Genomic DNA, 25,494 nt, shown 5'->3' with positions numbered 1-25,494 from the left:
TTCTTACAGAAAACACATAATCTCAGTAAATTTACTCTAGAATATGAAAATACAATGCAAATGATATCATATATATTAAATCTGCAAAACAAAAACGTTCAGATACTTAAAACCATCATGGATGTCCGAAGTAATCAGAATTTCTCAGATGACTTTGTTCATAGAGAACTAAAAGATAGTGTAGGGATATCTCGGTGAAGTACTGTTTATCAGAACGGCAATATTTACTCGTTTTCCGTTATGAACAGGCTTATTATTGCATCATCATATGAGGTAATGATAATTTATTTAATTTTTACACATTCATATTTATATTTCACGGTGTTAAAGGTCCGCTGGAATTAATGGCATAAATGATATGACAGGTACGGTAGGTTGACCAAATCTATTTAAATCCATGCATTTCATGCTTCTATGATGTGTAAAACAAGTAACTGGATGTTTCTTGAAAATGCCATAGTTTCTCTCTCTCTCTCTCTCCATTGCTAAAACATACTATACAAATATAGTATTTCACTAAAAGAAAAAATAATAAAATGAGTAGCTCTACACATATAGGCCTAGGCTTACACAGCAGCAGTTCTCTCTCTAACTCTTTCTCTCTCTCTCTCTCTGATATTGCTAAACATACTATACAAGTATAGTATCGCTCAATCTCTAAATAAAAAAAAATAATGAAATGAGTAGCTCTACATATATGCCTAGGCTTAACAACAGCAACTCTCTCTCTCTCTCTTTTCTCTCATCATCATAACATTGCATTCGTTCCTTTATTGTTCCCCCATGTTTTTCGTTGGACATTGCTCAAATTTAACTCTTGATTTCATCATGGAAGATCGCGTTTCTGATTACGCAAGCATTCCGTTCATTGTGGTGTCATAAATTCATTTGTGTAAGGTTAATTCATAGGTTATGAGAAAAATGTTTATTTTGCTCAGAACTGCCGCTGCAAATTACAACTTGAACGAAAATGAAAGCTTACTACTGCATTTAAGTATCAATGATTTCTGAACCGTAGAATATGATTGAAAGTTATAGGAGGTCAAGCAAAAAGCAAACACATTAAGACTGTAGCTCCTCCCCCTTCTAAAGTTGCCAGATGTCGCATTAATTAGCAATATATGTCCGAAGATTAAAAAAACTGTATCCTCACTTTCCTTGCCGAGTGTACTTTTACAAGATGTGATACCCTTAGTTACTGCATTTTTCAAAGATGATACCCCTGTAGAAAGTGTGTTTAATTTTTAAGTTTTTGTGTTTTTAGGTGTAAAATCAGAATGGAAAATTTGTATTTATATATTTGCGCATAAATACGATACAAAAGCAGTACAGTTACTTTATTACAGTATCTCTCTCTCTCTCTCTCTCTCTCTCTCTCTCTCTCTCTCTCTCTCTCTCTCTCATTCGTAGTTAGTGCTCAAACATACTTTTACAACTTATTATTTCTCTGGTACATCATTACCTGTACAGAATATCATTTTAAATTGATTGAATTTTACCTGTACTGTACTACCTTCTACGAACATTATGTACATGTTTTCAATGTTTTATGGAATTGTACTTTTGTTGACTGACACATGACGTTTTTGCCTAGTGACGCAAAGAAAACGGCTTTTACTCTAAGTGACAAAGAAAAATGGCATCCCATGAATTAGGGGTAACATTAGTATACATGACGCACCTACTGTAAATGCGCTATTATGAAACTGCAGTACTCAATTTTTATGTCAACCATTTACTGTATTCCTTTTTTAAGGGTAATAAGCTAAATTTTAAATAAAATTACACTAACTTTAGTTCATTTAAAAGTTAGCTTAATACTTTGGGAGCATGATTAGGGTCATATTTAGTACTTAAACTCTGGAAATAAACATTTATTAGCACTTTTAAAGACCATGCCAAACTTACGCGAAAATTCACCTTGCACGAGGGGCTCCGGAACCTAACCTCGCGTAATTTCGAGGTGATATATATATACATACATATATATATATATATGATCATGAAGGTACAAATATGATAATATCAAATCCTAATGCTACCTCGGGAATATCCCGATGGGAATTATCACGAAGGGAATTTATAAGTGATAAATGGACGGGCACTGCCGAGTCTTTGTCCCATGACACACAGACGCCTGTCCAGCGTTAATCCAGTCGACGCTAACCACTGAGCTACACTGGCAGTGCCCGTTTTAAGCATTTATCACTTATAAATTCCCTTCGTGATAATTCCCCATCGAGGATATTCCCTAGAACTAGTAGCGTGGATTTGATATTAAGCGATATTTGTAGCTTCATGATCAGGTATAAATCACGGTGTGATAAAAAATGTCATATATATATATATATATATATATATATTTATTTATATATATATATATATATATATATATATATATATATATATATATATATATATATATATATATATATATATATATATATATATATATATATATATATATATATATACATACATACATATATATGTACATACATATATATATATACATACATATATATATACATACATATAAATATGAAAAGTATGATTTATTTCCTTTTTTTACAAATAAGTTTGTCATAAACATAGCAGCATTTATGTATCAGTATATAACTCATTAAATCTTATAGGAAATATGATACCATATTAGTTTGTCTGATATACTAGATAATCTTGGAGTAGAATTTAAGTTGTACGCTGATGAAATTAAATGAAGTTCTGTCAAATATTAAACAAAAACGGATGAATGAAAATAAGACAGCTTTTGATAGTTGATAAAGAAAGTAACTTAAGTTTAAATGAAAATTGGGTGCGGAAAACTGATAGGATCCGTGATCTCGGGGTGTACTTGGATTGTAATTTGACATTTAGTTCACATATTAACAATATAATAGAAGTTACTGGATATCATCCTAAGAATTTAGCCTTTGTGAGGAAATACCTTGACCTTGATGACAGCTCTGTTAAGAATCTTGTCATCAACTGTATCATAAACCGTCTGGATTACTGTAATCTGGTATACTATAGGTTGCCCAATGTACAGCGTAAGAAACTGCAGAAAATTATGAACAGACCTGCTAGACTAATAAAAGGTGTTGCTTCGCAGGACAGGATTACCCGTCTTAATTAATTTGCACTGGCTTCCGGTGAGGGCCAGAATAATAATCAAGCTACTGAATGTGTTTCGACCCATCAAGTTCTTAAGACCAGCTCTCCTCAATATTTGAGGGACCCATTATAGATTATACGAACAATAAATTGACCTGATACGAGACTAGTTACAGATGATTTCAAGTTGGCAGAGCCACATTTTTCCTCAGCCTGTGGCTCCAGAGCCTTTAAATACACAGCTCCTAGATTATATAACAAGCTTCTTCTTGAGCTGAGGCAGATTGAGGATTTCAAGTCTTTCAAAAAGAAACTTAAAACTGTTTCATTTAATCAATGCTATGATATGGAATATCAAAAGTGAAAGTGGAATATGCAGTGTGAGCAAATATATATGATGAATAAACTATTAATGTGATAATAGAGGTCCTGCGAGCGCTTTGGAAGTGGTGCGGGACCTGGATAAGCTGTCAACAAGAAATTACTACAGTCTTGGAGGGGTATAGTAACTCACCCAGGACTTCTGCCCCTTGGTTAACAGGAGTTACAGTTCAGTTGCTGAAGCTCAGTCAGATTGCTCAAGCTCCCCAAAAAGGAATACACAGTTTGTGACATTTGATCAATTCCATAAGGAAATTATGAGTAACATCAAAGATGCCCTTGGAACAGAACAGCAATATATAAGGGACATGATACATGATTCTGAAGAGGCAATTAGGTCAGTCCTGTACACCCCAAAGCGTAAAAATACTTCATCCTGTAACCAAAAAGTGAGAGTGGATACAAATTCTGCCTAAACAAGGTCTAATGCCAGAATTCTGACTGGAAACAACAAAATGGCCAGTTTGGACTATAAGACTTCAGATCAAAAGATAATATGGGCTCCAATATTCACCCCTGGGTGACACTGATAATCCTTGGTGAGCTGCCTCAATGTGTTTTTTCTCTCCCGATGGTAAGTATTAATTAATGAGAGAAAACCCATGAACAAAGTTGTACATGTAGAATTTAGAGACAGGGCAGCATTCCCTAATACAGAATGGTGCCTGTACCACCTTCACCAGACATTGAGAAACCACTAAAAGAAACGGTTTTCCTACCTGTGCCTATTGCATTAAAAGCTATAGAAGACACCCTTTACCAGGTCAACAGAAAATGGATTTCTATCGCTATTTTGGATAAGACCCAAACTGCTCACCAAGTAGCTCTAGCCTTCTGTCCCTTCACTTTTGAAATAATTAATCATGTGAAGGCAGATTTTCAGAATTTTGTAGTGACTAGAAAATGAGAGACAATTGCAAAATTAAAGCCATTTGCCACTGTCATCCCAGTCTTGAATAATTCCACCAAGGAATGGGCAATGCTTCAACTCCCTTTTGAAAGGAAAAAGCTCCCTCTAGATATAGCTACTCAACACTTTGGGACTCCTATGAGAAGAATCTCAGAGGGGACAGCCTCAGCAGAATTTCATGCTAGGAACCACCTCCTTAGTATTATAACTTCTACCACCTTGCTGGAAGTTAACACTAAAAGGCTTCGAGAGGATTCCACAACAATTTTTGCTGTTGTGGCCAAAAGTCTTATGAGAACCTATGGGAAGCACTCTATGACTTTCTAGAATGGCGCATAAAAGCACGAACGGAAACATTGGAGGGCTCCAACAAGTCACTCCCCAATGTGACTTCATTGTCACTCCCCAATGCGACTTCACTGGGGAGTGGCTTTGGGGAGCCACCACCAAAAGTTTTCTTCAAAAACAGGTAGGTGGTCAGAAGGGACAACTCCCTACAAAGGGACAACAACAACAGAAAGGACATCCTTTTCAAAGGGTCCAAAGACACTCCAACAGGGGAAAAGGAAAAGCAACACCTGGAATGCCTATCAAGGGCAGAAGCAGAGGAAGAGGCAGATACCAATAGGAATTGTATGGTTGGGGGTCGGCTTCGACAATGGAAGTCTTCCCCTTGGAAACACAACATTATTTTCAATGGGCTGGTGTGGAAATGGTCTCATTGGCCCCCCCCCCCTTTAAAGGGGTTCCTCCAAAAACCAGACCCCTCTCTGGAAAATTATGTGCAGAAGGCCCTATTAAAGGGAGCCATAGAGAAACATGCGTATATTCGCCACCAAGCACGTCTCTTCAGTGTCCTCAAAAAGGATTCCTCTGAACGAAGAGTGATCCTCGACCTATCAACATTGAACAAGCACACTGTTTGCCAAAACTTCTGGATGACTACTGTTGCCCAAGTACGTTCAATCATTCCACAAGGGACCTGGACAGCTTCTACAGATCTGAAAGATGTATATTGGCATGTTCCTATTGCCGTTCCCTTCCGCCCCTTCCTGGATAGGGAAGGATAAAACAGGTTCAGAGCTATGCCTTTTGGACTAAACATTGCCCCAAGAATTTTTACAAAATTAGCAACAGTAGTTGTCTGAAAACTCAAACAAGAAAGAATACAGCTAACAGCCTACCTAGACGATTGGTTAATCTGGGGCCCACAAGAAAAAAAAGTGTTTGAGAAACCCAAGAGCAGTGGTCAACAGACTTCTGTCAAAAGGTTTTATAATAAACTGGAAAAAATCCTGCCTCACACCCAGCAGACGTTTTCAGTGGCTGGGACTGTGTTAGGATACTCTTCACAGCCTGTTGTCTCTCACCACCAATACTCAAAACAGAATAAAGAAGGACCTCAAAACATTCCTTGCACAGCCCAGAGTTTCCAGACGGCAATTACAATGTACAAAGGGCCTGCTGCAGGTCGCATCAGTAATGGATCCAATACTCAGACTGCAACTAATAATGTGAGCAAATTCTGGCTATCGCATGCAAGAAAAAAGATGCAAGACCAACCTCATCAAAAGAATCAAGAATTGGGGGAGATATTTTGGCCTTGGACCAGGAAGGAGTCTCTGGTGAAACGGGTCATCCTGACTCCGTCTGTACGAGTGACAATATATACAGATGCCTCGTTGACATTTTGGGAAGGACATTGGCAGGATTGTCAGGTGGCAGGGAGGTGGTCAGCTACTCTGAGGAATTGTCATATCAATTTCCTGGAGCTGATGGCTGTCTTTTTGTCTCTCAAACCTCCAAAAGAGACACATTTTGTTGGTTCTAGACAACATGACTGCAGTGCCCTGCATCATGAGGTCAAGATCACGTTTACCTCCTCTCAATATAGTAATGCTAGCCATCCTTCAGATGGTGCAAGCAAGGTAGTGACACTTGTCTGTGATTCACCTCACAGGGGGGTCTCAGTGTAACAGCACTCTTTACCAAGGAAATAAAAGCCTCAACAGATTGGATGTTGGACAGTCACTCTTTTGAAACAATAGCCAACATGCTTCCACAACTGAAAGTGTACCTGTTTGCCACATACAAGAATCACAAACTTCCAGTGTATGTGTCTCCGAACTTGGATAATCAAGCAATAGCAAGAGACGCCTTCCTATGAGACTGGAACAAATGGAAGACAATATACCTTTTTCCTCCATTGTCCCAGATATCAAAGGTTTTGAACACACTTCTAACCTTCAAAGGAACAGCTTACTTAATAGCCCCAAATTGGCCAAACAGGAATTGGTTCCTATTACTTCAGCAACGGCCAAAGAGATCAATCCCACTACCATCTGCTGTTCTATCCTAGACAGTATGAGGGAAAGTCGTGTGTGAGTGTCCTTTCTGAACCAAGACCTTCACGTGTGGATTTTTTAAATATTGTCTACCTTGAAAATTACTCATCCAACATTGCTAGGTACCTAGTGCAAAAACTATGGACATCACCTATCCGACAATATCAGCCCGTATGGAAGATATGGTTAGATTATATCCATGCTGACACCCCATTTGAGATCTCTATGGAAATATTTAATATTTTTCATATACCTTTTTGAAGACATATGCCTTGCTGTTACAACAATCATGGCATACAAGGCAGCATTAACGGAACCCTTCCTTTATGGATTCGGTATTGACTCTAGTAAAGAACCTGTCACTTCTCTTCTCCAGTCTTTTGCACTACAAAGATGTGCTCCTGAAAGGCTTCCAATTACTTGGTCCTTGAATAAGGTGCTTAGACTTCTGTCAACCCCTCAATTCAGCAGACCCAATCACAACGCACATTCTGCAAAAGGCAATCTTCTTGATTGCATTAGCATCAGGAGCTCGTATTAGTGAACTGAGGTCTCTGAGACAGGGACAATACATCACGCAAACAGCTGACCATCAATTATTACTGTCCCATGGCCCATCATTCCTGGCCAAGAATAAGACTCCTTTAAAAAGGAAATCTATTTTGATAAGAAAACTCAATTTAGCAGACAAAACATTATGCCCAGTTCATGCACATAAGGTTTACCTAAAGTCACGGCGAACATCCCAGAGGGTAAGATTTTCCTACACCCTAACACAAACAACCCACTCACTCTACAAGGGCTGAGAATAATTTTAGTGTTCCTCATTAAAAAGGCAAATCCACACTCCTTTCCTAGGTCACATGATATCAGAAAGGTTAATACGCTGTTGGCCTTCTTCAGAAATGTCTCTTTCAAGAAGTCTCCGAATGAACAAGGTTGTCATCAGAGACAGTACTATTACAACATTATTGCCATGAACTTGAACAAATTCGACTACATTGTGTATCAGTAGGTGGTACGGTTAGTCCTACCCCACAGGCCCTACAGCAGAAAATCAAGGGTCTTCTTGACAGTGAGTATGCTAACTATCGCTGGGAGAAGGTGCGACAGTACTGCAACCAAACCCAGCATACTTAGGTAAGTCACTATAGAACTAAATCCAAAAACATAAGTTTATGCTTAGTTTCCTGTTCTTTGTTACCAAACATGAGGGGTATTTGGAATAAAGAATGTGGCTTAAAACTTGTGGCTTGACCTCGGACCAGAAATGTTTTTTCTCTGGGGTGTTAGGATTAAAAATTGGGAGCTTAAGCCTTTTCGTCACCTGTCAATTTTTTTGTAAAGCTCCTTGAGGACGAAACAAGCAACTATGCTATCAAAAAACAGGTTTTGACATATGAAAAACCTATTTTTTGTAGTCGCTATTGAGTCCTCAAAATCCTCCCACTTCCCTGACAAAAATGCATGGGATTTGGGCGAGGGATCATCCTGCATTGACCAACAGAAAGTAATGGTTTCTTGGTCTCCATGCCAGTCTGTTTTCGACAATATGACAGGCTACGCATGAGCAATAATCACTTCCTCTTCCAGCAGGTTTTGGCAATGGAAAGAGCCTGGGTACAGCGCTGTAAGATAAGGGAAAGAGCCCTCTTATCTTTGAGTCCATTACATATTCCATCACGTGCTAGTGTTTATCACAAACCTACATATGCATTATCCCTTGTGGTTCTTCAGGGGTTTAACTAATTACATTGGGTCTGGCAGCGGGATTATTGCGCCTTCCCAGTTCAGGATTATTGCCTCTAATAACAACCCCATACCCTCGGAGACTTCTTAGAATTAAATATTTATGAAGAAAGTTACCAATGTACTCACCTTTTGGATGTATGTGACTTAGGAAAGGAGTGAGGTTCTGCCTTTTTAATGAGGGGAAACTAAAATAATACTCAACCCATGTAGTGAGAGTGATTTGTTCATGCTAGGGTGTAGGATAAATAGGACCATCTGGGATGTTTGCCATGACATCTAGGTAAACCTTGAGTGCTTGGACTGGGCATAACATTTTACCTGAAATACCCAGTTGTACCTGTTTAAGAGAACCCAGTAAGATAATCTGAGCTCCTGGTGCCAAAGCAGTCATGAAGACTGGCTTTCAGATCATATGAGTTGTGGTTGTATTGGGCCCATTGAACTGAGGGGATGACAGGCGTCTAGAACCTAATTCAAGGACCAGGTAACAGGAGGCCTTGCAAGAGCTAGTCTTTGAAGTACAAAAGAATGCAAAAGGGAATTAACCCTTAAACGCCGAGCCTCTATTTACAAAACCGTCTCCCGTATGCCGGCGTTCGGGAGTTAGCGCTGCGGAAAAAGTTTTTCAAAAAATCACAGCACGCTTAGTTTTTAAGATTAAGAGTTCATTTTTGGCTCCTTTTTTTGTCATTGCCTGAAGTTTAGTATGCAATCATCAAAAATGAAAAAAAATATCATTATCATATATAAATATTGAAATATATGATAGCGCAAAAAAAAATTTCATATATAATTTTATACAAATCGCTGTGAGCAAAACGGTTAAAGCTAAAGGCTTATTTTTTTCTTTGTATTGTACACTAAATTGCGATGATTTTGGTATATAACAAATTGTAAAACGATCAAAGCAACACAGAAAATATTATCACAAAATGATGCATGAATTAATAACGCCTTGGACGTAAAAAATGTTTTTTTTTTAAATTCACCATAAATCGAAATAGTGTGCTAGAGACTTCCCGTTTGTTGAAAAATGAAGCTAATTGATTGAATATTACTAGACTGTAAGTGTTTTAGCTTACAATTGCAGTTTTCGACCATTTCGGTCAAGTTAAAGTTGACCGAAAGTCGAATTTTTTTCTATTTATCGTGATTTATATGAAAATATTTCAAAACTGATGAAAGCTACAACCATGAGTTATTTTCTGTTGTATTGTACATGAAATTGCGCACATTTTCATATATAAAACTTTATGTAACGACTAATATAAAACGGTGCAAACATTACGACAACGTGACGAAAGAATTTCTGAGATGTTCGGCCGAGTTACCGCGAGGACGTAAGGAAAAGGTTTTTTCAAAAATTCACCATAAATCGAAATATTGTGCTAGAGACTTCCAATTTATTGCAAAATGAAGGTAAATGACTGAATATTACTAGAATGTAAGAGTTTTAGCTTACAATTGCGTTTTTCGACCATTTTGGTCGAGTTAAAGTTGACCAAAGGTTGAAATTTTGGCAGTTATCGTGATTTATGTGAAAATATTTCAAAACTGATAAAAGCTACAACCATGAGCTATTTTCTGTTGTATTCTACATGAAATTGCACACATTTTCATATATAAAAGTTTATGTAACGACTAATGTAAAACGATGCAAACATTACGACAACATAACGAAAGAATTTCTGAGATGTTCGGCCGAGTTACCGCGCGCAGACGTAAGGAAAGGTTTTTTTTTCAGAAATTCACCATAAATCGAAATATTGTGCTAGAGACTTCCCGTTTGTTGAAAAATGAAGCTAATTGATTGAATATTACTAGACTGTAAGTGTTTTAGCTTACAATTGCAGTTTTCGACCATTTCGGTCAAGTTAAAGTTGACCGAAAGTAGAATTTTTTCTATTTATCGTGATTTATATGAAAATATTTCAAAACTGATGAAAGCTACAACCATGAGTTATTTTCTGTTATATTGTACATGAAATTGCGCACATTTTCATTTATAAAACTTTATGTAACAACTAATATAAAACGGTGCAAACATTACGACAACATGACGAAAGAATTTCTGAGATGTTCGGCCGAGTTACAGCGAGGACGTAAGGAAAATGTTTTTTTCAAAAATTCACCATAAATCGAAATATTGTGCTAGAGACTTCCAATTTATTGCAAAATGAAGGTAAATGATTGAATATTACTAGAATGTAAGAGTTTTAGCTTACAATTGCGTTTTTCGACCATTTCGGTCGGGTTAAAGTAGACCGAAGTTTGAAATTTTGGCAGTTATCGTGATTTATGTGAAAATATTTCAAAACTGATAAAAGCTACAACCATGAGCTATTTTTTGTTGTATTCTACATGAAATTGCGCACATTTTCATATATAAAAGTTTATGTAACGACTAATGTAAAATGATGCAAACATTACGACAACATGACGAAAAGAATTTCTGAGATGTTCGGCGAGTTACCATGAGCAGACGTAAGGAAAGTTTTTTCAGAAATTCACCATAAATCGAAATATTGTGCTAGAGACTTCCAGTTTGTTGCAAAATGAAGGTACATGATTGAATATTACTAGAATGTAAGAGTTTTAGCTTATAATTGCGTTTTTTACCATTTCAGTCGAGTTAAAGTTGACCAAGGTTGAAATTTTGGCAGTTATCGTGATTTATATGAAAATATTTCAAAACTGATAAAGCTACAACCATGAGTTATTTTCTGTTATATTCTACATGAAATTGCGCACATTTCCATATATAAAACTTTATGTAACGACTAATATAAAACAGTGCAAACATTACGACAACGTGACGAAAGAATTTCTGGCGCTGACATAAGGAAAAAGTTTTTTCAAAAATTCACCATAAATCGAAATATTGTGCTAGAGACTTCCAATTTGCTGCAAAATGAAGGTAAATGATTGAATATTACTAGAATGTAAGAGTTTTAGCTTACAATTGCATTTTTTTTACCATTTCAGTCGAGTCAAACTTGACCAAAGGTTGAAATTTTGGCAGTTATCATGGTTTATATGAAAATATTTCCAAACTGATAAAAGCTACAACCATGGGTTGTATGTTGCTGTATTTTACATAAAATTGCGCACATTTTCATATATAAAACTTTATGTAACGGCTAATATAAAACAGTGCAAAGCTTACGACAAAATGACGAAAGAATTTCTGAAATTTTCGGACGAGTTACAGCGCGGGCGTAAGAAAAAAGTTTTTTCAAAAATTCACCATAAATCCAAATATTGTGCTAGAGACTTCCAATTTGTTGCAAAATGAAGGTAAATGATTGAATATTACTAGAATGTAAGAGTTTTATCTTACAATTGCGTTTTTCGACCATTTCGGTCGAGTCAAAGTTGACCGAAGGTTGAAATTTTTTGTAGTCAACGTACGGTACGTCCACTCGGCACCCAACAGATAATTTTAGTCGACGTATGATACGCCCAGTCGGTGTTTAAGGGTTAACAATATCTACACTGTAGAAGTAAAACTTGTTTCAACAGATTTCAACTGGGTTTTCAGTGTGGAGGTAATCTAACCACTTTTTCCATACAGACTGGTACGTTGGACAGATGAAGTCTGTAATCTTTGCACTAGGTACCTACCAATGTTAGGTAAATAATGTTCACGGCAGACTAGATTTTTAAAATCCACACATGAAGGTCACGGCTCAGTAAGGAGGATGCGTAGATGGCTTCCCCTCCTTCTGTCTGGGATAGAACAGCAGATGGTAAAAGAATCTATTCCCTCGCCGAAGAACAAAGGAACCAATGACTGTTCAGCTAATTCAGGGCCAATAGGTAAACGATTCTATTGAAAGCTAGTAGATTGCTCAAAGCTTTCAAAATCTAGGACAATGGGGGAAAAGGTATATCGTCCTCCATTTGTTCCAGTCTAGAAGGAATGCATCTTTTGCTATTACCTCAATGTCCAGGTTCAGAGATGCACACAATGGAAATTGATGGTTGTTGCATGTGGCAAACAGGTCCACTTCTGGATGAGGAAGTATGTTCGCAATTACTGACTTGTGAGGGGCTAAGTGTGAGCCCAACCTCTTGATATAAGACATTGCAGTCATAGAGCCTAGGACCAACAAAATGGAGGTCCCTTTTTGAGGTTTCAATTTTCTGAGATGGAAAGACAGCCAACAGCTCCAGGAAGCTGATAAAGTACTCCCTCAGAACAGGTGACCATCTTCCCACTACCTGACGATCCTCCCAAACCTATTATCACTTGTACAGACGGTGGAATCAGGTCGACCCATTTGTCAGAGACCCCTTCCAGGTCCATTGAGGGAGTATCTTCCCAATCTCAGATGCAGGTGATCGCAGTGCCTTTTCCTAGCATGTGAGAGCCAGATTCTGTTTACATCCTAGTCATAACCTCAGGATTTGATCTACCATGGACACCAACTTAACAGGTCCAGACGTCTTTCTAACTATCCAGGAAAAGATGGGCTGTGCAGGGAATTTTCTCAGGTCCTTCCTTATACTGGTTTGAGTGCTCTTGGGAAGAGACAGCCAGCCACAAAGAATATCCCAACAAAGTCCCAGTCTCAGATAACATCTGCTGTATGTAAGGTTCCTAACTTTTCCGAAACTTTTTGACCAGAATCTATTGAATACCACTCCCAGGTTTTGTTACCACTCTTCTCTTGTGGCTCCCCAGGTTCACCAATCATCTAGGTAGGCCACCAGGTAAATTCCTTCTATCTTGAGCTCCCATAAAATAAATAAGTACAGTATACAGAAAAGTTTACACAAACGTGTTTGTTCAAACTTGACAGTCAAGGATCACCCTTTATTCTGAGGAATCCTTCTTGGGGATGCTGAAGAGTGATGGCAAATAAACCTGTCTTTCTCTATGGTCCCCCTTTAAGAGGGGTCTGGTTTAAAAAAAAAAAAAAAAAAAAAAAAAAAAACTCCTTTAGAGGAGGGAGAGGGCAAGACCATCACTACCATTGCCCAATGAAAATTATACTGGCCCCCAAAAGAGGAGGACTTCCACTCCATTTGATGCTGTAGAAGACGACCCTGGCCATGCAAGTCTATTGAGCTCCACCTCTTCCCTTGCCTTGAATATGCAGTCCTAAAGTTGATTTTCCTTTTCCTTGGCAGGAGTGTCTTGTCCACTTCAAAAGGGGTGCTGCTGCTATTGTTGACCTATGTTCTGTTGTTGGAGGGATCCTTTAGTAGTGACTGAAGGCTTGTATGGCTTTGATTCATACAGAGCTTTCTTTTCAAGAGAATTGTTTCCCAGATTCCCCTTTCCCAAGAACAGCATATATTGTGCAAGTCTGTTTTTGGTCTCATTCAATGAGTTGTGTGGCAATGGTTTCTTCAAATAGGTCCCAACAGAAGGCAGAAGTATGTAAAAGGGAGGTTCCATTGGGGAGATAAATGTTGGAGCCCACCAATGCTTCCTTTCATGCCTTAATGCAACACTAGAAGGTCAGAGAACTCCCCATAGGGTCTGCATAAGTGTTTTGGCTACCGCAGTGAACATTGTTCTCGAAGACTTTGGAAGCTCTTTAATTGTCCAGCATGGTATTAGTTATAATGCTGAGGTGCAGCACACCATAAAATTCAGCCATGGCTGTCCTGAGATTTTTCTTGTAAGGGTCCCCAGTTGCTGGGTAGCCACATCCTGTGCGAGCTTTTTCCTCTCATAAGGAAGAGCAAGTGTTGCCTATTCCTTTGTAAAACTATCAGATACTGGAATGGCAGAGAAAAATAGTTTTATTTCTGCCATAAACTCTCGTTTCCCAGTTAACACAAAATTCTGAAATTCTATCTTCACATGATCGATTGTTTCAAGAGTAAAGTGGTGCCTCCTCTATAGGGTATTGGTTCTCTAAAATTGTTGTTTCACAATATTTTCCATTAAATTGTAGAAAGGTTGCTGCTATGGTTATATTAACCCTTAAACGCCGACTGGACGTATCGTAAGTCGACTAAAATTGTCTGTCGAGTGACGAGCGGACATACCGTACGTCGACTGCAAAAAATTTCAACCTTCAGTCAACTCTGACTCGACCAAAATGGTCAAAAACCGCAATTGTAAGCTAAAACTCTTACATTCTAGTAATATTCAGTCATTTACCTTCATTTTGCAACAAATTGGAAGTCTCTAGCACAATATTTCGATTTGTGGTGAATTTTTGAAAAAAAAAACTTTTTCCTTACGTCCATGTGGTAATTCGGCCGAAAATTTCAGAAATTCTTTCGTCATTTTATCGTAATTTTTGCATCATTTTATATTAGTTGTTACATAAAGTTTTATATATGAAAATGTGTGCAATTTCATGTAAAATACAACAAAAAACAACCCATGGTTGTAGCTTTTATCAGTTTGGAAATATTTTCATATAAATCATGATGTGCCTAAATTTCAACCTTCGGTCAACTTTGACTCGACCGAAATGGTCGAAACGCAATTGCAGGCTAAAACTCTTACATTCTAGTAATATTCAATCATTTACCTTCATTTTGCAACAATCTGGAAGTCTCTAGCACAATATTTTGATTTATGGTGAATTTTTGAAAAAAAAACTTTTTCCTTACGTCTGCGCGCGGGAACTCGGCCGAACATCTCAAATTCTTTCGTCACTTTGTCGTAATGTTTGCACCATTTTATATTAGTTGTTACATAAAGTTTCATATATGAAAATGTGTGCAATTTCATGTGGAATACAAAAAAAAAATAACTCATGGTTGTAGCTTTTATCAGTTTTGAAATATTTTCATATAAATCACGTTAAGTGCCAAAATTTCAACCTTCGGCCAACTTTGACTCGACCGAAATGGTCGAAAAACACAATTGTAAGCTAAAATGCTTACATTCTAGTAATATTCAATCATTTACCTTCATTTTGCGACAAATTGGAAGTCTCTAGCACAATATTTCGATTTATGGTGAATTTTTGAAAAAAAAAAAACTTTTTCCTTACGTCCTCGCGCAGTAACTCGGCCGAACATCTCAGAAATTCTTTCACCACTTTGTCGTGATGTTTGCACTGTTTTATATTACTCGTTACATAAAGTTTTATATATGAAAATGTGCACAATTTCATGTAGAATACAACAAAAAATAACTCATGGTTGTAGCTTTTATAAGTTTTGAAATATTTTCGTATAAATCAAGATAAGTGCCAAAATTTCAACCTTCGGTCAACTTTGACTCGACCGAAATGGTCGAAAAATGCCATTGTAAGCTAAAACTCTTACATTGTAGTAATATGCAATCATTTACCTTCATTTTGCAACAAATTGGAAGTCTCTAGCACAATATTTCGATATATGGTGAATTTTTGAAAAAAACTTTTTCCTTATGTCCGCGAGGTAACTCGGCCGAACATCTCAGAAATTCTTTCGTCACTTTGTCGTAATTTTTGCACCGTTGTATGTTAGTTGTTACATAAAGTTTTATATATGAAAATGTGCACAATTTCATGTAGAATACAAAAAAAATAACTCATGGTTGTAGCTTTTATCAGTTTTGAAATATTTTCATATAAATCACGATAAATAGAAAAAATTTTACCTTCAGTCAACTTTAACTTGACCAAAATGGTAGAAAACTGCAATTGTAAGCTAAAACACTTACAGTCTAGTAATATTCAATCAATTACCTTCATTTTGTAACAAATGGGAAGTCCCTAGCACGATATTTCGATTTATGGTGAATTTTTAAAAAAACTTTTTTTTATGTCCGCACGTTACGAATTCATGCATTGTTTTGTGATAATATTTTCTCTGTGTTGCTTTGATCGTTTTACAATTTGTTATATATTAAAATCATCGCAATTTAGTTTACAATACAAAGAAAAAAAAATACCTCATTAGCTTTAACCATTTTGCTCATAGTGCAATTTGTATACAATTATATATGAAATTTCTTTTTTGCGCTGTCATATATTTCAATATTTATATATGATAATGGTATTTTTTTCATTTTTGACGGTTGCATACTAAACTTCAGGCAATGACAAAAAAAGGAGCCAAAAATTAACTCTTAAATCTTAAAAAGTAAGCGTGCTGTGATTTTTTGAAAAAAACTTTTTTTCTGCTTCGGCACTAACTCCCAAATGCCGCCGGCATACAGCAGACATTTTTGTAAATAGAGGCTCGGTGTTTAAGGGTTAATAGGCAGGACAACCATCTCCTTCGATGATTTCTGAATTCCTATTGAAGGGTGGCCAAGTGCTTTTCAACATTGGGAAAGGCTGCTCTGCCCCAAAATTCTACATGTTCAACCTCAATCACAGTTTTCCTTTTAATAATGTGGTATTTTCCATCTGGTGATAAGATGCACACTGAGGTGTGTCACCAATTATCAGTATCATTCTCAGGGCAGATATTGGTGCCTGTTCTACATTCTGATTTGATGTTTTATAGTCTGACCTGGTCTTATTATTATTACCAGTCAGAAGTCTAATGGTGAGTAGCCTGTCTCTTATTACTCATTATGAATTCCATAAGGATCTAGACAACTGATGCAGCTTCTTTTTGGGCTTGGGTTTTCATTACCATTTTCCCATGACCTAAGTTTTTTGGTAAGAAAACCAATCTCTGCCTGGGCAGACTGAGCAGCCTCTCTATTCTCGTGTAAAGAATGAGAAATTTTAACACATCACACCCATTCCATATCCAGGACAGGCCTGAATTCCTCTTGATAATTATGGATAGCATCTCTGATAAGCTGACACTCAGTAGCAGGGTCATCCTTGTTACTGTTCATGATTTCCTCCCGGAATTCTGAAAGTACAGGAAGTGGAATTTTCCTATCAGGGGAAGCCTGCATGAACTGCTTGAGCCAAGGCAGTCATATCACCACTGTGAGCAGTATGTAAGTCCAGGATAATTCACTATCTCCCAGGAGGTACAGACACTTCAGTTGGGGTTTGGTGGACCCTATCAGGGTCCCCTTCAATAACCAATTGCTGAATAGGAGAGGCAAGATTCTCATCTGAGGTATCTCATCTCATGCATAGGAGAAGACTGTTCCCTATTCCAGATTCAGAAGGGAAATTTCAGTGGCTATATCCACTTCATGTTAGGTGTTAGTGGCCTCTCTCCCAAGGAAAGATTCTTTGTCTCCACTGGAGGAGCTGAATTTGGAGTAATTAGAATCCACTGCTTTTGGAGCACTGGCCCAAAAATGGCTTCTGCTGAGAGGGATAGAAACACACTGCCAGAGTTCTGCCTGAATGATGTAGTCTCCTCCATCTGTACTTCTACTAAAGCCTATAACTCCCAGAGACAGCTTAAAATCAGCCATTCATCACTTAAACTTGCTGCCAGGAGCATGTTGCATATTTCATACATGTCTAGCAACCAACTAAATTCTCCTTTATTCCTTTTGGGGTTGGCTCATGGCAGGTAGTTACGAGCCATTTCAACAGGTGAAAAGTAGGTTGAACAATTCAATGCAGCACAGGTAATCTGTAATAGCAGCCCAGTAGTGAAAAAAGGAATAAGTGTTTACTAAAAACTACCTAGGGTTAGCTACCTACATCACTGTCTAGGAAGCAAACACTTCAAATTAAAACAGGTTGACATGGCCAGAAGTTCGTGTCCATAGTATGATACAAGGTACCGTGATCAATGGATCATATCCATAAAACATGGTAATATACAGTACAATATTAGAATATTACTTCACAATCACATCAATAACTTACAAATGCTCCTAAACTCAATTAAGACAAAACTAAATGGATACTCCTACATTGCATTCCTATACATTTCACCAAGTAAACGTTATAGGCTACGTTAGTTGGCACATACTTAAAATTATTACCTGTTGGAACTATCATGCCAAATATATATAAAAACAGTATCACTAAGATTTTAAATTATTTGGCAAAGCTCACCAATACAAAAAGGTACAGTACTTTCTTTATTTCCTTGGGAAAATGACAACTGGCAACAATTTTTCTCAACACCTGTGACATCACTACCAGCAGAGTAATACCTGGTGGAAAGTAGATCCACATGAATTTATTTCCTTTGTCACTAGAAGGGAACCGCAATGTTAAGATAACTGGGGGACTTTCTGTGTCACAAAATCCATTTAGTTTGATTATAAAATATTACATAAATCCATTTAGTTTGATTATAAAATATTACATAAATCCATTTAGTTTGATTATAAAATATTACAAAGGAAATACAGGCACTTAGTAAACACCATGGCTCGCTAATCCAGCATGACTGGGAACTACTACCATGACTATGTTTTGTAAACAAGATGTTAGGCTATCCCAATTTACCAAAAAATAAGTAAACATTAGTTTAACCAGACCACTGAGCTGATTAACAGCTCTCCTAGGGCTGGCCCGAAGGATTAGACTTATTTTACGTGGCTAAGAACCAACTGGTTACCTAGCAACGGGACCTACAGCTTATTGTGGAATCCGAACCACATTATACCGAAATGAATTTCTATCACCAGAAATAAACTCTTCTAATTCCTCATTGGCCAGCCGAAGACTCGACCTCGGGCCAGCAGAGTGCTAGCTGCGAACTCTACCGACCCGTCCAACGAGGAACTTCCCAATTTACCTCTTCAGTAACTCAAATTAGTCATCAATGTAAAAAAAAAAGTCATTGACTAATGAGTTTCAATAACAAAATTGTCTAATATGTTGCATTAATGATAATTATCACTTTTTCAGACAGGAAAAAAAAAAGCATGGCAATTAGAGCATAGCCTAGTGATCTTATCCTACTTTTCGCCTTGCAGGAGACATACCGGTCCCCATTTTAACAAATATAAACCCCTTTTGAAATTGTAACAAACTAAAACTTTTCACTAGGTGTTAAAATTATGTACTTTAGCTTTAAAGTTGTTGTTATGATCGAACTTTTGGGAGCAAACATTGGGGACACATGGAACTCTGTGACAGACCAGTGTAGTGGGGAAGACAGCTGACGTACACACTACTGGCACATCTGTGCAATTAGGTTGAAGGGAAAACTGAGACTTTGTTGTGGACAGGAGATTCAGCCCTCCTGTACTGAGTCCTTTATATTCTATCACTGTGCCAACAAGCACTATTCTGGCCAAGACCACCTATAATAGAGTTCTTTGAGATTGGTTGGTCTGTCTTATGCAGCCCTGGGGGAACCACAAGAAAGTAACTCCTTTGAGGATGAACAGTGCCTACTCTGTCACAAAAAAAAAAAAAAAAACTGAGCAAACAACTGTACCAAAAATTGGATTCCAGGCAGGAATAACTCCTTTTGTAATACAATTCATACATGGAAAAAATGGCTTAACATCCATACCACTGTCATATCAACATGAAACCAGCATGGAAAGCAAAAACTCAGACTAGCTAAAAATGTATACAACTGAAAAAGCAGTTGCTCAAAGGGAATATTATTACTTAGTTTGACAGCTGCTTACCAGTTAGTAACTGCCTCCACATCAAATATTGGTCATATTTACTTTAGCCACTTCATAGAAAAAACCAAGAGAAAAACATCAACACAGTTAAAAAAGTTAAATTAAACTTTACATTTTAATTTCATGTACACAATAAGGCAATAAGAGCAAGTTTCTCAGAATAAGTAAATATGAGCATAATTCAAAATGAGAGCTGCGATCTACAACTTGGGAAGAGGCACACTTCAGGGTAGTTATAAGTTACAATTGTTTGATAAATATAAATAGCTATTCATGTTGATAAGAATACTACATCGATTTGGAATCACATCACAAAATGTGGCACAAGTGATGGAATCTCAGCTCTCTATCAAAACACTTTAGAAATGAAAAAAAATCTTTTTTAAATGGACACAAACCTTAAATATACCGGAGTAAAACCAGCACGTTTCCAGAAAGTTAACAGCTGCTGTGTTGCACCAAAAGACACAGCAAGATAATGCAGTGGTTCAGGTGATCTTTCATCCAGGGCCTGTAAGAGGGGCTGCAAATGTGGATTTGGAGTTATCTTTTCTTCTAAAAGTCCCACCTGTAATAGGAAAGGCTTCTGGAGTAAGACAAATATTAGTGTAATCTTAACTATAACTGCATCACCATGATCTCTCCCATCTTGTATACTTTCTGCCTGAATACCAATCTATTAGAAAGTTTCTTTAATGCTCATTGCTTAAGAAATAAAAAATTTTATATTTCTACTACATCATTAAGGTCCACCTAGGACAAATTCCATCATTCATATGGGTTGCTTTAGTCTATAGTCTGTGCAAACTATTTAAATTTTGGACCCTGAACAGCACAGCCAGAAGGCTATTTCAAAGAGAGATATTTAGTAATGTTTCAGTTCAGCTGAAAAATAAGAAGTCATTTTCAGTAGGAGAGCATGCTACAGATTCAACAATACACAAAGAAAATGGAATATGGAATGTTAGACTTGCATAAGTTGTTGAGATCTCAAATGACATAGGACCTAAAATTGTTTCAAGTAGGAGATGGGAATACAAAACTGCTTCAATGCCAGTTAAACAGATATTCATTGTTCAACCTGTTCTTGTCCACTTGTAAAAGAATATGTAGAAATTATCAGTTTGTAATTCATATCAACAAATGCACCTTCAAAGTATCTGTTATAGAGGGACATGAATGTTGATTGGAAATTCTTATCAAGGAAGTTTTTCTCCTAATCAAATAACTTTAAATATTTTTTCAAAGCCAAAATCTTCTTAACCCTATGAACCCCAGGGCTAAAATAATGACATTTCACTTACCTGTTCATCCTGCACCAAATTCAAGTGTGTTGTTTCACTTATAGATGACTCCCCATAGTCTGCATGGGGACTAACTTCAGCATAGTAGGCTTCAAGTAAGGAAAGGGCATGGCTTCCATAGCCTTTCTGAATGAGGAAATGCATATAAGAATAGTGTTTAAAATGTAAACTATGTTAACAGCAAATTATAACACTTTTATTAACATCAAAATCCAACCAATGCAACGATATATAGATATAAAAAAATTTTTAACATGAGTAATTCATAATGCCTACATTAATATACATACAAAAACTCCAAACAAACCCCTTGAATATGTGGATGAGTGGCTATCCGAACAACACGTGCTCCTGATAATTGTGGAAAGTCATAGTTTTGGAACTGATTACTGACAGTCCATGGTACAAGATCTCCAGATGGTTTTTCTCCCACTGTGAGAGCAGCCATTACTGAATCCTTGGAAATCTTACCCTCTAGTGCAACCTGAAATTGAATAGAAAAAAAGGTCATAAAATAAACTCTTTTGCCTCCTCTACTTATCTAACCAGATATCTTGAAAAGCTGTACAAAGAAATTCACTTGAGAGGTCTAGGAGTATGAAAAGAATTAAAACCCAAAAGTTTTCTTACCCTCATAATTATTTCATCTTGGCACAGGCAAGCATATCAGATGTCTGCGACATAAAATTAATGATCTTCTAAAACCAAAAACCTAGTGCAGTACTTTGTATAAAAACTACATCTCTGAAAATTAAATGATACTCCAAACTTATGCAAATCAGTCATTCTTGATGCCCTCTTCTCTTGCTGCTCATGTTTTTTTCTTATACCCGCTGGGAATTGCTGCACTTCTTTATATGAAATACCTTTTCTCACAATAACAGAAAATCTGACATCCTGATCTTACCTCCTACAAAAAGTAATTCTGATTTTTTGTCAAAGTTACAGTATTAACACTGCCCCTTATGAAAAACCACTCTTAAACACTTTTTTTTTCTACTAAGAAAACTCTTTCCTCCATTACTTCAGCATTTCTTATCTTCCAGTTCTATCTGTACAAGTAATAAATTCTTGAAAAATCTGACATGGCATCTGCGCTGATCACATCTCTACACTATACCAAGGTATACGCATAAATTCTGCCTATTTTGCCTTATTTTTAACTGTAAGGATTATCTTTCTTCTCTTTATGTTCTTGTTGTATGTTTGTATGAATGTTAATCTTTCTCTTCTTACCTTGGTTTCTTCTCTATGTGTCCTTCAGATCGATTTACGGATGATGTGCTATCTTCTTTATTGTTATTATTTTAAGTATGAATATCTCTCAGAAAGGCGTATAGAGACGAGATCGGTAATTTCTTCACTTTAATTAGTATATAGTATTATAAGGATCAGTACAAAATTTACAAGTTACAATGATAGAAAACGAATCACTCTTGACTCAGTTTCTATGGGAAACACTGAAGCGAGGGGAGACGTACTCTCCCTTGAAGGACACAGTTCTGAACTCTCCTCTCCTCGTCGTTCTCTAGCTTGTTGAACCCCTAGAAAACTTGTTATCTGCAATCTCCACTTCCTTCTAGCCTTATTGGAAGGATTAATAAGCAAGGCCTCCCCTTCAAGTAGCTGATTGGAAGGACTGTAGTTGGTGTGATTCAAGTCTCTCCTTAGAAGGCTTGATTGGAGGTGATCTTAGGAGGGTGTGTGAAAGACCCCTCCCAAGTATAATTGATTGGAGGTCGAAGAAGTACATCACTTGGGCCAACCCCCAAATTCCTGGAACTTCCACGAAAACGCCTCCCTGAGAAGGCGGGCTATAGAACCAGCTGCTATAAGCATTTAGGCTGTGCTGACTCATGAATTGGTTAGCTTAATCACGATGCCATTATTTCTCACTTTTACTACTGTTTTTATGGCTTCAACCTGATATACTGCTTATGGTTCATGTAAACATCCTGCCTTGATCAGCGTATTAATCACGATACAACAATAGCTTTTGGGCGTTATCACTGTGTTCTTTGCCTCTCTCTTTATTCTTATTTCTCTCTCCTAACTTTTTCTCTTTTCTATATCTCTCTCTCTCTCTCTCTCTCTTTTCTATCTAATTTCCCTATCTATTCTACACCACAACATCACTGACAGTCACGCTTGGTAAACACTGCCCTCAGTGTGACAAAAAGAATATAGTTCAATGGATGATTGCAAAATCACACAAAAAAAATAAAGTATTTATATGAATGCCCATCAAGTAAATTCTCAAAAAAAAATTTAAATTGCATACTGTGTCAATGCACTAATGGAAAAAAATCAACTAAGAATATATGGTAGAAAACTGACATATTATATCAAGAATCAAAAGAGATACATATACATACATATACATATATAATGAATTATTATACTGTAAAAATGGTTAATTATTTTAACATACAATGCAAATAATTATATATAAAGAATTCAGTAGTAAATTACCGGTATGTCTATAAGATCACTTTACTCTTCATTGGCCCTTTTCATTTCTGTTATAATCCTCTCAATATTTGAAATTACCACACGTTTGACCAAAATTGCAAACACTATTATTACAATAATGATTATGACCAAATTGAACAGAAGCACAAAATGAAAGGAAAGTCAGAAATAATAATCCAAATTTTAAACTGAATAATAAATTCTATGATAATTCCAGACAAGTAGGAAATAGACCAAATACCTTCTAAGGGAAATATGCCCAAAATACTAAATGAAAATGGAATCCAGATCAAAGGGGAAGAAACAATCTAACAAAGAGTGGACCGCACAAACCTTATAGATATGGTCAAAACTCAAACACAAACACTTCAACCCAAGTGAACTATTCCGCTCAAGGGGCAAGACCAAAGACAGCCTGTGAAAACTGCGGGTATACAAATCATTTTACCAATGAGTGTAGAAAACCTAGAATCTGCACGGTTTGTAAGAAAGTAGGACATTTAACAAAGAATTGCTGGTTTAAAACACAAGAAGGAAATAAAGAAATAGTTGAATTAAGTAGTAACCGCTCAACATCAAATAAGTGTAGAATAGATAGGGAAATTAGATAGAAAAGAGAGAGAGACAGAGAGAGATATAGAAAAGAGAAAAAGTTAGGAGAGAGAAGGTGAGAGAAATAAGAATAAAGAGAGAGGCAAAGAACACAGTGATAACACCCAAAAGCTGTTGTTGTATCATGATTAATACGCTGATCAAGGCAGGATGTTTACATGAACCATAAGCAGTATATCAGGTTGAAGCCATAAAAACAGTCGTAAAAGTGAGAAATAATGGCATCGCGATTAAGCTAACCAATTCATGAGTCAGCACAGCCTAAATGCTTACAGCAGCTGGTTCTATAGCCCCGCCTTCTCAGGGAGGCGTTTTCGTGGAAGTTCCAGGAATTTGGGGGGTTGGCCCAGGTGATGTACTTCTTTGACCTCCAATCAATTATACTTGGGAGGGGTCTTTCACACACCCTCCTAAGATCACCTCCAATCAAGTCCTCTAAGGAGAGATTTGAATCACACCCACTACAGTCCTTCCAATCAGCTACTTGAAGGGGAGGCCTTGCTGATTAATCCTTCCAATAAGGCTAGCAGGAAGTGGAGATTGCAGATAACAAGTTTTCTAGGGGTTCAACAAGTTAGAGAACGACGAGGAGAGGAGAGTTCAGAACTGTGTCCTTCAAGGGAGAGTACGTCTCCCCTCGCTTCAGTGTTCCCCATAGAGACTGAGTCAAGAGTGATTTGTTTTCTATCATTGTAACTTGTAAATTTTGTACTGATCCTTATAATACTATATACTAATTAAAGTGAAGAAATTACCGATCTCGTCTCTATACGCCTTTCTGAGAGATATCCATACTTAAAATAATAACAATAAAGAAGATAGCACATCATCCGTAAATCGATCTGAAGGACACATAGAGAAGAAACCAAGGTAAGAAGAGAAAGACTAACATTCATACAAACATACAACAAGAACATAAAGAGAAGAAAAATAATCCTTACAAATGGTGGCAGCATATTTGGATCCAGAAGGCGAGACGAAACAAACGAACATTAATGAAATTATCAGTGCAATTATTTAAGTTACAATGAAACGAAATTCTACAAAACAAACTTAGATTTTTTACGACAACGAGCAAAAATATATCTGAAGAAATAAAAACACTCCAGCAACAAAAAGTTATGTGCAGGAATAGCAGCTTACAAGAGAATGTCGAGTGTGAATAAAAACAGT

General features: G+C 36.9%; 1 protein-coding gene across 5 annotated transcripts in view; it reads right to left on the bottom strand.

Annotated features, from left to right (window-relative positions):
- The window catches only part of l(1)G0020 (RNA cytidine acetyltransferase l(1)G0020), an 803,858-nt gene that overhangs the window by 228,549 nt on the left and 549,815 nt on the right, over positions 1 to 25,494 (bottom strand). For all 5 annotated transcript variants that reach the window (XM_067102059.1, XM_067102057.1, XM_067102060.1 and 2 more), the window contains 3 exons: positions 21,545 to 21,721; positions 21,238 to 21,363; positions 20,332 to 20,501 (listed from right to left, as the gene is read on the bottom strand). In XM_067102059.1, the coding sequence (XP_066958160.1) occupies positions 20,332 to 20,501; positions 21,238 to 21,363; positions 21,545 to 21,721 (473 nt within the window). The remainder of the gene's footprint in view (positions 1 to 20,331; positions 20,502 to 21,237; positions 21,364 to 21,544; positions 21,722 to 25,494) is intronic.

This window comes from Macrobrachium rosenbergii, chromosome 58 (genome assembly GCF_040412425.1).
Source record: "Macrobrachium rosenbergii isolate ZJJX-2024 chromosome 58, ASM4041242v1, whole genome shotgun sequence".
NCBI lineage: Eukaryota > Metazoa > Arthropoda > Malacostraca > Decapoda > Palaemonidae > Macrobrachium > Macrobrachium rosenbergii.
The sequence above is the reverse complement of the archived record's forward strand: the minus strand, read 5'-3'. Positions and strand labels throughout refer to the sequence as shown.